This window comes from Athalia rosae, chromosome 6 (genome assembly GCF_917208135.1).
Source record: "Athalia rosae chromosome 6, iyAthRosa1.1, whole genome shotgun sequence".
NCBI lineage: Eukaryota > Metazoa > Arthropoda > Insecta > Hymenoptera > Athaliidae > Athalia > Athalia rosae.
The window spans coordinates 5672927-5686133 of NC_064031.1; the positions used below are offsets into that span (position 1 = coordinate 5672927).

The 13207-nt window shown below is 41.8% G+C and overlaps 2 protein-coding genes across 5 annotated transcripts in view; one reads left to right on the forward strand and one right to left on the reverse strand.

Moving 5' to 3' along the window:
• LOC105692468 (rootletin) overlaps positions 1–12687 on the forward strand; it is a 31118-nt gene extending 18431 nt beyond the window's left edge. For 2 of the 4 annotated variants that reach the window (XM_048657609.1, XM_020856265.3), the window contains exons 2-27: positions 2250–2342; positions 2432–2665; positions 2760–2962; positions 3051–3435; positions 3520–3666; positions 3733–4035; positions 4111–4347; positions 4420–4556; positions 4643–4803; positions 4871–5001; positions 5070–5432; positions 5519–5878; positions 5974–6166; positions 7446–7805; positions 7885–8070; positions 8148–8392; positions 8469–8684; positions 8773–8974; positions 9047–9165; positions 9277–9453; positions 9524–9631; positions 9705–9884; positions 9968–10180; positions 10248–10553; positions 10624–11019; positions 11094–12687. In XM_048657609.1, coding sequence (XP_048513566.1) covers positions 2459–2665; positions 2760–2962; positions 3051–3435; positions 3520–3666; positions 3733–4035; positions 4111–4347; positions 4420–4556; positions 4643–4803; positions 4871–5001; positions 5070–5432; positions 5519–5878; positions 5974–6166; positions 7446–7805; positions 7885–8070; positions 8148–8392; positions 8469–8684; positions 8773–8974; positions 9047–9165; positions 9277–9453; positions 9524–9631; positions 9705–9884; positions 9968–10180; positions 10248–10553; positions 10624–11019; positions 11094–11378 — 5820 coding nt within the window. In that variant the 5' untranslated portion in view covers positions 2250–2342; positions 2432–2458 and the 3' untranslated portion in view covers positions 11379–12687. Of the gene's footprint in view, positions 1–234; positions 478–2249; positions 2343–2431; positions 2666–2759; positions 2963–3050; positions 3436–3519; positions 3667–3732; positions 4036–4110; positions 4348–4419; positions 4557–4642; positions 4804–4870; positions 5002–5069; positions 5433–5518; positions 5879–5973; positions 6167–7445; positions 7806–7884; positions 8071–8147; positions 8393–8468; positions 8685–8772; positions 8975–9046; positions 9166–9276; positions 9454–9523; positions 9632–9704; positions 9885–9967; positions 10181–10247; positions 10554–10623; positions 11020–11093 lie in introns of those variants that run through there. The other 2 variants (XM_025747270.2, XM_025747269.2) reach the window with 2 other exon arrangements.
• On the reverse strand, positions 6186–10060 carry LOC125501479. Its single transcript, XM_048657610.1, has 3 exons — positions 9950–10060; positions 9766–9857; positions 6186–6702 (listed from the first exon to the last, which is right to left on the reverse strand). The coding sequence occupies exon 3, from the start codon at positions 6681–6683 to the stop codon at positions 6219–6221; it is 465 nt and encodes a 154-aa protein (XP_048513567.1). The 5' UTR covers positions 6684–6702; positions 9766–9857; positions 9950–10060; the 3' UTR covers positions 6186–6218.
• Positions 12688–13207: the final 520 nt, after the last annotated feature.

The window sequence follows — 13207 nt, forward strand, 5'->3', positions numbered from 1 at the left end:
AATCAAACCATGGAAATAAGACGTTTTCTCGAGAATACGTGCACAGTATCGTTTTACTCCGAGGTATACAGGTGATGTATACGGGATGATATAGAGGAGAAGCCGTAGGCATAAAACCCGGAATAGTATTCGGGGGCGCATATCGATTGGTGCCATTCAGTGCCAGGTGGTGGCCAAAGCCACCCCCTCTTCGGGCACTCGGCTGGCTAGCTCGACACCTGAATCCGACGGACTGTCCCGTCCCGATTACGAGGGCCACCGCCACGAGGTTGGTGCGCTCGCCGCAGGCAAGAAGAAATCGTCGAAAAAAAACCACATATTCGAATACGCACGGTCGAGTATTTTTGCTCATTTAAAAATTTACAAATCGTACATCGAGCGAAGCCGTTAGAAGTTGAGAAAAACGACTAATTTCGCGATCGAAATCACGCGGACGCCCCCCCGTCCCCATGGAACCTGCGGAGGGTATTTCAAATCGTGAGTAGAAATTGTTAATCTACAATGTGAATACGATTGTTCCGGTCCGCGAAACTGGTTACGGAAATATCGATTGTTACGACTCTTCGGGGTAATGATCGCTCAACGGTCGATTGATCAATTTGTCTGTAGTGTTGGAAAAAAATTAAGGCAAACGCGCTAATGAGCGTCAGACTTCTGTCCTCATTTTTACTGATATTATAGCGAAGGAGGCGTCTATATAGCTATAGCTGTATTTTAATTAACATGCAATTAAATTCAGATTAATTGACGGCTCGGCTAACCCCTTGGACTTTGCCGTCTGTGAACACTACAGTTATAAGTATAATACACCACATCGAACATTTCACGCATTCGTGTGTGTTTCTTCTTAAACCTATAATGTCAGCTGCTGTCTCTGTAATACCCGTATGATTGCACTCGTATTCAACGGTAGGCACGATATATCGTGCGATAGAGAATTTCTGTGGAACGGACGAGGTCGCATTTTTAAAAATACCTGAAACATTTCTCCCTGTGAGCGAATTGCACTGGACGTGCGATGCGCTTCGTTTTTTATTTTATTTTTTTTTTTGGCGACGTAGACCTTGTGCGTGGATTGTTTGCCTCCGATCCAACGAAAACACTTAAGTAGAGCAATAAAAATGGGACACCCCGATATTGTGCAGATGTTGGGTAAAATTCCGTGATACCAGTCACGTAGCGTAGCGTACTTCGGTGCAGGGTTAATGAAACCCATCGTGGAGCGCGGTACAAGGAGAAACGGCACAATACGAGTAAACAGTTGCTCGATCCACTCGAGTCCAATGTTCGGTACACGGTATTTTCCGTCTCGTTGATTATTTTTTTCTTGCCTTCGGAATCATTGAGCCTCGATTACGTTTCGTCGAAACGATTCCGCCTTTCGAAAACTTCAACCCTTTCGCGAATAGAATTTGAACCGCTTTGCCGATGATCTGCTTCCGATCAGGTGTAATCGATCCTGAAGTGAAATTATACGACAACGGTCGTAATTTGTCGAAAGGTACCGCATATCGGGCTACGTGAAATCTTCGCAAACGTCGAAGCGAGGCCAAGCTTTGCATTTAACGTATACGTATACGTATAAACGTGGCACGCATTTTTTTTCCTCACGCAAGACACCGCCAGTCACCGTCTTGCCTATCCTGTACACCTCATCCCACGATTTACTTCCTTCCTATACCTTCGTTCTTGTCTTTCTCGCGTGTCTTCCACTTGCAACCCAGGGGGACTATAACTGCCTTGTTTTGTCAATACCATATACCGGAACTTTGGAGTCGTCAAACTGTCAATGAACGTCTTGGAAAAATGGAGTCCATTACCCCATTTGCATGTGCGTAATTTTCGGTGACGGAATACACAATTACTCCGATCGTTTATCGAGATTCGCAAAAAAAAAAAAAAAAATTGCGTAAATTTTATCCTTCCGGCACGATTTCTCTGGAGATAAGTTGGCGGGTCGCTTTATCAGAGACTCAGTTTTTTACTGACCTACCGTGATGATTAAAATATTTTTTCAAACATCTCATCGAGGATAATCGTCGATCAAAGAATAATATCGTTCATTTTACGTAACAGATTGCAAGCTAACAATAAACTGTACAAATATGAACCGAGTAACATGAGCAAAAGTTGAAGAACGAATTCAGTGTGGATTCCCTCGGATTTCCCCACTTGGTCAATTTCAATTAATTTCGATTTCATTAATTGATCTTGTCGTCAGTGAAGTTATTATTTCTAATTACTTCCAGGTGCCTCCGAAGAGCGCCTCTCATCTGACGCCCCGAGGGCAGACGGAGAGGCGTCGACCACCATTTCTGAGAGGAACTGTGAGAAGTAGAGAGGTAACGATGATTTTCACGAGCTAGCGAAGTTGAAGAACCGAAGTTGCGGTTGTTTTCGTTTTCTCCGTCTTATACTCCCGATATCTTAGTCAGGGGGTACCGGAAGTGCGGGCAGAATGGAATCAGGACGAAGCGGGGTCTTGGGAAGTGGCGGTGGGGATGGAGGCAGTGACGATGATTTGGCGCCTGATGCTTTGGTCCGACAAAATTTCGAACTCCGTCATCGTCTGGAGGAAGAGGCAGCCGGTTACAAACGGCGACTAGACACCTACCGACAGGCCCAGCAGCATCAGGCTGCCCTCGTATCCCGTTTGCAGGCTAAGGTACGTACATACGTATGTTGCATGAAATTTCGCCTACGTCGATTTCGGAGGAATTCGATATTATTTTTCACCCGTTCGTACATCGCTGTACCAGGTGCTGCAGTACAAGCAGAGATGTTCGGATTTGGAAAACCAGATGATGGAAGCGGTGCCAATGGACATCGGCAGAGGGGCGTCCAACTCTGCGCCGAGTGGTTCGGCGCTCGACGCTGCACATCAGACTCTTCGAGAATTGCGCGAAGAGCAAATTCACGATCTGGACACGGCGCTGAAAAAACTTGCGGATGAACGCCGGAGGCAAGATAGCCGGAAACGGGGCCGTGAGATACGGCCAATCGCCGAGGGAGCGAATCCGAAAATGTTAATACTATTTTTCGATCCGCAGGTGCGAGAAGATTCTACAAGTTAACGCGTCCTTGAAAGATCAACTGGAGGAAGCTCATCAAACGAACGAAGCTTTGACAACGGATCTCCAGAAACTTAGCAACGACTGGGACGCTCTCAGAGAGGAAATGACCATCAAGGAAGACGAGTGGAAAGAAGAGGAGCAGGCTTTCAACGAATATTACACTTCCGAGCACAATCGGTTGCTAAATCTCTGGCGGGACGTCGTCTCCGTGAAAAGATTATTCTCGGAAATGAAGTCCGCAACGACGAGAGACCTATCGAAAATACAAAATGAAATATCCATGACCTCCAGAGAAATGGCGTCCGCATGCAGCAGCGCTAATTTCGCGATGAAGATGCAAGCGACCACCGCTCAATCATCGGTCAGTCCACCGAGTGTCCCTTAATTAGGAATCGGAATAAAATATTCCGTTCGGTCGTATTTTAATCGCAAATACCGTGCGCAGGTATCGCAGCAATTCCAGCAGGCTCAAGCCGCCTGCGATATGAAATCCGAGAACGTCGCTCTGAAGCAACAATTCGACAATGCCCAAAATGAAATTCGCGCTAAAGAAGATCGCATAAATCAACTGATTCGCGAGGTCCACACTCTGGTGAGTTGTTTTTAAAAATTTTCATTTCCAGAGCCTCCGTCTACGCCACGTTCGATTCCATTGCAGGAGGAAAGATGCGCTGAAGCGGAATCTGGAATGGGTCAGGTAGTACGGATGCAGGAAGACGTAGAACTTCTTCAGTCCGCGTTACGCGATATCGCCCACGCCGTTATTCAGGACGCGGAGTCACGGGATGTTGAAAATACGCAGGCACCGCCGCACGTTCATCTTTCCCCAACCGGAGCCGTTCCGCAACGATCACCCAAGAGAGGTACTCGAAGCAACGCAACGCCAGCGTTTGCCGAAAGTACGATCAGTGCGGTGCAGGCAGCCCTGCATAAATACCAGCTCATGATCCACGAGCTCCAGGTACAGAGATCGTCAAATCAGCTTTCCGCTTTCCGATTCTCGCCAACGTTCGATCATATTATTTTCCGATTACAGGTGAAACTGCAAACGAATAAAGAGCAGTTGACGATGGCTCGAAAGCAGTGCGACGCCGCCGACGAATCGAATCAAGCACTCGAAGAGAAAGTTTCCGAATTAACTTCGCAATTGGATGCTTCCAGATCTCATTGTACTCAACTTACGCAAGAAAAAGATTTGATACAGAAGAATCTCGATGCTATAAGATCGGAGAAGAATGCTCTTGACAAAAACCGGATTGAAATTAACTCTATGGTGAGTGCGGATCGTGGTCGGAAAAAATGAAAAAAAAAAAAAAAAACTTCACACTCTTCATCGCATTCGCAGGTCGAAGCCCTCAATACCGACTATGAGAAACTTCAGAAGAGCAATAACAAGCTTCAAAAGTTGGTCGACAATCTTGAGGACGAAAAACTCTACCTGCAGACCGAACTCGATCGGTTGAATAAGGATTCCGAACTTAGGTGATATATAAAAAAAAAAAATTTTCTCCGGGCAAAAGTTTTTCCACCTTTTTTGAATTCAACATGTTTCTTTTTTCTGAATGCAGGGAGATAAGCCTTCGAGCGGAGGAGGATCGGTGCAGCAGGATGCGGGAAGAACTGCTCACTTTGAGGGAAGAATTGAACAAAACCTACCTGTCGAAGGATATGTTGGAACAACAAAAAATGGAATCTGATGGCCTGATATCACAAATCGAAAAAAGCAAAGGTACGAATTTCGCGATAAGGACATCACTTGGCTCGTAACGAGTTGCAAAGTTTTGTTCCTCTTCTAGGTGACCTCGAACTGGAGTTGGAACGAATTTTACTGGAAAAATCCGACCTTCAAGAAGCTTCGGCCAAGCTGGAAGCCATGTTTGCTAACGGTGAACAGGACAAAAAACGTTTGCAGGATGAATTGAAAAAGGTAGATAACAACAGCGTTGCAATAATAATAACTATTTTCTAATCATAACGTGAAAATTTGAATTTCAGATGCAAGATGAGAAAAGTAAACTCGGAAGTCAATGTACCGATCAGCAGGGTGACTTGGGATCCCTACGGAAGGAATTACTGCAAGCTGAACAAGCTCGCCTTGATTTAGAGTCCGATAAAGTGACGCTCAATGAAAAAGTCAAGTTCCTGGAGATCGAAAAAGAGAAGGTCGAAATAGAACTTGGACAGGTTTCACGAGAGCGCGGTGATCTTAGCAATCAGCTTTCCGTTCTCGCTCGGAAAAAAGAAGTACTCAACGAGGAACTCATGCGACTGAGACAACGGCTGGAACAGGCGAACGAAATGAATTCGCGAATCAACAGAAATTTGGAAGACCTTGTCAAGGACAACGAAGAAAAACAGGTAAGCGAGCGAATATTCTGTTTTCAAATATACCGGGGATTTCGGAAACATATAATCTGAATGAAAACGACTAATTTGATTTTTAGGTCTTGCTGGAAACTACCGACAAAGAGCTGCAGCGTCTTCAAGAGCAGCTAGCGTCGGTGCGTAGTGAGAAAGAGGCGTTGGAGGGGGTATTATTCGATACGCAGACAAATCTTGAGGCGACGCATATCAAGAAAACTCAATTGGAAAAGGAACAGCAGGAACTTTTGGTGAAACAAGAAAGTCTGAAAGGCCAAGTAATTCGGCTTACAAAAGATTTGGAGAACAGCGAGAAGCGAGCTCACGATATCAAACAGACTTTAACTCAGCAAAGCGGAAACCAAGAGGCTGAATTCCATCAGATCATTGCAAATATGAAGAAACAGAACGACGACAACGTTAGAAAACTTGGCGAGGAGAAGGTGATCAATCCATTCTACTCTTCGGCAGTTCGTTCATATTGTTGTCAAACTTCTGATCGTTTAGTTGATAAGAAAAAAAAATTATATCTCTTCAGGAACAAATAAGAATCTCTTTGGAAAAACGACTTCAGCAAACAGTCTCCCAACTTGGAGGTGAAAAAGATGACGAAATAGCGCAGCTTCAACAGAGGATTGAAGACCTTCAACAACACATTGAAAACTTGTGTCAACAACATGAGGAGGTTCTTCTGAGAGCAGAAAACGACAAACAACAATCCCTGCTTATAGGTAAATAAAATTATCCTCGTAAAGTTATTTTTATTTATCAAGTTCAGGTGTATTAAAAAAACAATAATCTTGCACGATACAGTAATCGTTGCAGAAAATGACACGCGGTCAGATTCTGACACCCTATGGAACCGCTGCTTTCTGAACTTGATTTGATTTCGGGTGGAATTCGATCTTCGGTAACGTCTGGTTCGGAACGTCTATTATGAGATTTTGAATCAGGAGTAAGATTTTGTCGTGGTCTATAATAATCGGAGTCACTGTCCCGACTTTTCACAGAGTGCGATTTGAAGCAGCAGAATCCGGCTCGGTCGGAATTACGCGGTCTGATTTTTCGCTCATTGAATTGAACAGCTTTCTCATGTGTCAAATTTTGTGGCTGAGCGGATTCGTCGTCACTTTTTTCGTCCTCATCCTTGCTAGACTTGACGAGAGTGTCCACTACGTTTGAAAGCGTTTCGACAACGGTGGATAATTTCGATCTCATTTCCTGCATCTCATCCTGAATAGCTCTCATCGCGTTGAATTCCCTGAAACTTTTCGAATTGTAACGATCGATTTCATCGAAATTATAATTCGCTCCGCTTGGCATTTTTCTGCAATATTTATTTTTGTAACGGGGACTTTTGTATCTGAAATAATTGTCCCCTTCGCACGTTACGTAGCCATTAATCGGCGTCGGATAAAAAACGCTGCATAAATTATTATGATACGGTTCTCTGATAGGATTTGCGAAGTCCTTCTGCCTCCTAGAGTCGATGTTTTCGGTCTTGGATTTCCTTCGGGGTTTCCTAGAACGGGCGCTACGAATTGCCGAAGTTTTTTCTCTCGTTGAATTATTGTCGATCACGCAATCCATAATTGCTTTTCCAACTCTTTCAAATGATTTGGGTACTCGAAGAGATCGCTCGCTTCGTTTTCAGCAACCATATCGGCCTTCTTAACGAAATAAAATCATCTTACAATTAGCATTTGGATAACTTTAATTTTTAATGTTATCACATAACCGAACTAAACGTATTCGATATACGCACCATGCTTCTTATTAATAGTGTAATTTTGACTAAAGGCTATTGAAATAATAATCGTCATTTCATTGCTACGTACAATTATTTCGATTTATCGAAGTTGCGTTTCATTACAATCATCGAATTTATACCGTGGCGTAAATTAAACTTTCCCGAATTTTTTTAGCCGCGACGATACATCGGTTGCATCGTAGTTGGTTTTTCGGGATGTTCGATGAGCAATATTTTTTTCTTACACTTTTTCCATCCAGCCCACCACGACCAGCAAGCTCTGATGGAAAAATTGGAAGGGGTCTACCGAGAACTGGAAGAAGAACGTGGAAATCTGGAACGTTTACGTAGAGAGGCGGGAACGCGTGCGGATCAAGATCGTAATACGATCAATCAACTTCGTGACGAAATGACTCGTCTCCGGGCTCGTTACGACGAAACTAAGCTCAAAGCGGAAGAGGAGAAATTGAGACTCGATCTCAAAGTTGAGGAAGTATGGAAGGAGAAAGAGAACGCCCAACGAGAAACCGAGGAGCTTCAGGTGCAACTGCACATGGCAGAGGACAAGGTTGATAGCCTGACCAATCAGTTACAGGAAACAACCAGAAGACTGAAAGAAGGTATGGATCAGGCTCATATGATTAAGTCCTCGTCGAATTCCAGAAATTCATTTGAATGAGGATTTTCCGATATTTCCAGCCGAAAACTCCATCGAAATGTTGCGCAAAGAGCTGGTCGACATCCGTCGTCAATTAACGGACACAAATTACGAGAAAGAAAAATACAACAGCAGTAACAAAGAATTACGGGAATACGTGAAACGTGTTGAAGGTGAAAAACGGGAACAGGGCAGGGGACTTGAGGAAGCCTATCAAAAAATTGCTGGTAAATTGTGATTTCAAAATAAATTTTCTGCAGAAATGAAATATCATGATCCTCATCTTCTGTTTTGTACGATACAGGACTGGAAGACCTCAAGACAACTATTGACAACGAAAGGTCGCGCCTTCAAGTGCAGCTTCGGGACATGGAACGCGATGCGATGCAGTCGCAACAACAGCTTCGAGCTACTCAGGATGAGCTGCAAAAATCCCAAGCTGCGAATTCGCAAGCCCAAAATGAAGAACGAGAACTGCAAGCGAGATTGGCCAATGAAACTGAGGAAAGAGAACGTCTGCAACTGCAACTACATCAATTGAAAAAACAGGTAAAGATTGCCCTGCGCGTAATGACTTTCATTAATCATATAGAGCTGAGAATGATCCAAGAGTGTCGCTTTCCAGATCATTGATTTAGATAACAGTTTGGAAGTGACGCGACAAGAGCTTGGAAGAATGCGGTCTCGCGGAGACGAAGAAGACGAAAGGTGGAGGAGCAGAGAACAAGAATTACTAGTTCGACTAGAAGACAGTCGGTGCCGTGAAAGAAAACTGGAAGATCAAAAGCATAACTTAGAAGTTTGTTTAGCCGATGCTTCTCAACAACTTCAGGAGCTCAAGGTACCTTTGCTGACAATGAGTATATTTCTGAATCGGATAGCGTTTCAATTTGAATCATGAACAAACAAGAAAAAATATTCATACACAGGCTCGACTTGGTGGCTCTGAAGGAAGAGTCCGAGCTCTAGATGCCCAATTATCTCAACTTGAAACAGCTAAGAAAGAAGTTGAACAAAAATTAAGCAGCGTAGGATCAACTCTTCGACGTATTGCTGGTATTCAACTCGACGGCAGCGTCAATATGCCTTTCAAATTAATGAGCCCTTCGCGAAGATGGAGTCCCGCACGTGGTACGTTATTTCTGTGTTTCGAAAATAATTAAGAACATACCCCTGGAATGAAAACGAAAAATTATTTTCTAGCAGGCCATACCGATCACGGAGATGGCGGCCGAGACGTCATTCTCGATGTTGATCCAGAAGCCGTTAGAAAAGGGGTTCGATCTCTCATGCAGCAAGTGGCTCAAATTGAACGAGAGCGAGTGAGTGCTGCGATGATTTTTTTTTTTTGATCAAACGAATCTCTTTTTAATTAACAAAAGTAAAAGCGACTTCATCAGCTTGATGTTGCAATAATGTATTTCGTCATATAGGATGATTACAGAATTGAAATCAGCAGCGTTAAGAAACAGTTGACCGAAGCGCAAGAAAACCAAAATAAAGGAGACTCAAAGGTCAATAATTTGATCAGTAATTTGCGAACTCTTCAAGATGAGAAGAGCACGTTAGAAGCGAAACTTTCGCAAAAACAAGCCGCCTTCCAAGCTCAGGTACAATATAGACGTTTATCGCATAATCTTTCCTCAAATCGCCTCAAATGATTGACAATTTTTATTTTAGGCGGAAGCGTTGAAGCAGAAAACCCAAGAATCCGAACAAATGCGGGAAAAAATGACAACTCTTGAATTAACGATCAGTAGCGAATCCGAAGGGAAAAGTCAATACGAGGTGAGTCCTAATTTTCTGCTCGAGTGCTGAAAAATGTTCAACGAACTCCAAACTAAAACGAATATTTCCATAGGACAAACTTGAAAAAATGCGACAAGCTCTAGCTAAGTTGGAGAACGATAAGCGTAGCTTACAGGATGAATTAGGTCGTAATGAAGCACGTTCCACCAAGTTGGAATTACAACGTATGTCTTTAGAAGGAGATTTGCAGCGTCTGCAGATGATTCTGCAAGAAAAAGAGGGAAATATCCAGGTATTAAATTCTGCGGTGATCTTCATCATTATTTCGTTATCACGTGGAATTAAAATATTACTCACGTCGTATAATTATTTCAGAAATTACATGACAGATCTGAAGCCCAGAGCCGCACGGCAGCTAGTTTAGAAGAAAGATGCGCCTCGTTAAAGACGACCATCGAACAACTGAACTTGGCCTTAGAAAGAGCTTCTACCGGCGAAAGTGATCTGAGAAATGAGATAAGCGTATTGCAACGTAATCTTATGGAAGTTAACGCGTCGTCGCAGAGCAACATCGAAAAACTGAAACAGGTTCGAATCAGTAACAAGCACATATTGTGTGTGACAATCTTCTGAATTTTTTTGTCTTTTAATTCAGATGCAGAAGCAGTTATCTAATAGTGAAAACGAACGTCGAGTACTCTCCGAGAGACTAGACTCGACACAGCAAGCAATGGCCGAATTGAGACGCACAAATCAAACTTTAGCCGATCAGACAACCAGACTTCAAAATGAATTAGCCAATAATGAAGTACAAAGATCTGGTCTCGAGGCGCAATTAAGACTGGCGAGTTGGCCACCAGAAAATTCGTCGAATAAGGACGAAGAACTGGTGAGACAGTTGCAGAACGCGCAGCGAGAAAGAAGCGAAATGAGAGGAAAAGTGGAAGCTCTCAACGAGAAGGTGAGTTATAGTTATATTAATTATATAAATAGTTCGAAAAATTTTTATTTTCGCTATTTCTTTCCGGAAGGTAAAATCACTGGAAGCAGAAAAGCGCAACATGGAGCGCCAGTTATCGTCGTCGAGGGCTAGTAATATTCGTAGCAAGAGTTACGAGCGTCCAGAAAAAGCGCAGATCGAGTTAATGGGTTCTAATATTAGCACGGATAATTTGGAGCAAGAAAATAGGGAGCTACGAATGAGACTTCGTAGAGTGGAGACACAATTAGCTGAAAAAGAAGCGGAATTAATTCGATTGAGAACATCACACGCTCATTCCCATTCTCACTCCCACTCGACGTTGGATTTGAACAGAGAGAGATCCGGCGAAATGGAGAGATTGAGAGCTGCGCAGCTACAGGCGGAAAAATTACTCGAAGCAAGAGAACAGAGCCATCGTCAACAAGTGTTGCGTCTCGAAAATCAGGTTCGACATTATTGTTGTATATTCAAATTTCAGTCATTGATAATCTTTGTGACGATTCGAATATTATTTTGCAGATACAATTGCTGCGGGAGCAACTGAACCAAGAAATCAAGCGTCGTCAACTCTATGTATTGCGCAGTTCTCGTGCTGGTAGAGAAATGCAACAGCTCCGTCAAGCGCTGGGAGATTCTCTGAGGACTGTATCGCAGGATCCGTCGTTGGATGCTGTACTTTTGGAGCATGAAGCTAGGAAATTAGATTCTACTCTTTCGAGCACGACTAGTTTACCACCCTCTTTAGCTTTACCTCCGCCATCTTCATACGAAAGAAGATCTCCGACGCCAACGCGCCTGAAATAAATGAACTCGTATCATCGTCGAGGGAGGAATATTTGTTTAATCGAGTATACATATAATGAAAGATGAGGCAGCCGTGCTGAAATGCGTTGATCGAGAGAGCATTGCACAATATTTATTATATTGTATAGCGGTACGTGTATTCTTCGTTTGGGAAGTGCTATGAGGCATTCTAGGATAGTTGAGGATACATTTAGAGTTTGTTCTCTCTCGATGCTCGGTAGGCATCGCAGCCGAATAATTAGTCAATCTGTTTTGAATAACAGAAGTAGATGACCGTAGATATCATTTAAGTTTTGTTGTTATTATTGTGATTATTATCATTATTACGAAGATATAAGTATTAATTATTATAAATGGTCACGCAAGTGTTAGATTCCATATTGTTTGATATTTGTTTATTTTCTATCTACATTATATTCATTACGACCGAATAGTATATCAAATTTTTATCAACTGGTACACTACGTTTAATCTAAAGTCAATTAGAATCAAAATTGACATTCAATTTCATAACTTACAGTCAATGATTTTATTCCACTGCAGGCTTTTTGCATTTACAGTATAAAATAATCTACGAGACTATAGATTTTGTTACGCTGTATGATAATAGAAAAAAAAAAAATGAACGGAAAAATTTTTACATGAAAAAGATATTGAAAACTTACACTGCTGTCGTTGAACAAAAAACGTCGTATTTGGGAATGCCCGACAAAATCGTTACGTCAGAATCATTTTTATACTTATTTTACTCCACGTCCAATTTAAGAATAATTATATTTGTACAAATTTGTGGATTCGGTTGAAATCCTGCGTATTATTTTTCGGAAGAAAATTACGCCTTCAGTTTATCGTTTGACACAATGTTTATGAATTTGAAAACATCTTGGTTGTCATGATATCGATACAGTGGAAAGCTTTTGCCAAACAGAATGTACATTATACAGTGAGCAAATGCTATGTTTAGTCTTGTCCTGAGACCAAACTTTATCATCTGAGAAGAGCATTATAGACGTACTTATACACATCGTAGATTTCTATTCGCAATTTTCATTGCGTCGGTAAATTTAACTCTAATGGATTGAATTGTTTACGTCAATGGTAGATTACAGTCAATAAAAATTGTAAGCCATAATTATATAGGTGAAAGATGTAGATGGCAGAGAATGGATTGTGTCAGTTCTTTAATATTGAGAATATTGACATCCAGTCCAACCATGTATCATCTACTCAAATTTAACTATTCTATTCGACTGTATCGGCACATGAAAAATTCGTATGAAACCAAATAAACTCAAGTTCTCTTTCTTTTTAAGAATCTGCTTTCTAAAAAGTCTTATCCCGCATTAAACATGTATTTCGTATTTGTTACTCGATCCTGTGATTTATTTGGCCTAATAAGTTTAGCCTATCAACTATCATGTAAAGTTTGTTTATTCATTTATTTTACTTTTTCAAACCGTATCCTGAAGCCGCTATATCATTTTTATGCAGTCGTTGGTGAACTGCAAGAACAGTTCTCTCGAGTCGTATTTTCTTTGGGTGATGACCTCACGCTTGTTAAAACTAGAATGTAAAAGTATAGAGACATGCAAGAAATATTAAAGAATTCAATATAATTGAATCAATGATCCATTTATTGAATCGATTGGTGACTTCGACGTTAATACATAATTTATTTCCCAATTCGAATATTATCTCTGGAACATCTTGATATTCGATTTAAACAGTAATCCATCTTCATATCAGGAGAAAGCAGGGTGGAGCTTTTGAGAATTCTATCAGATTTTATAGAAAAGTATAATTTTTATTGCGTAGAAAGAATAAATTGG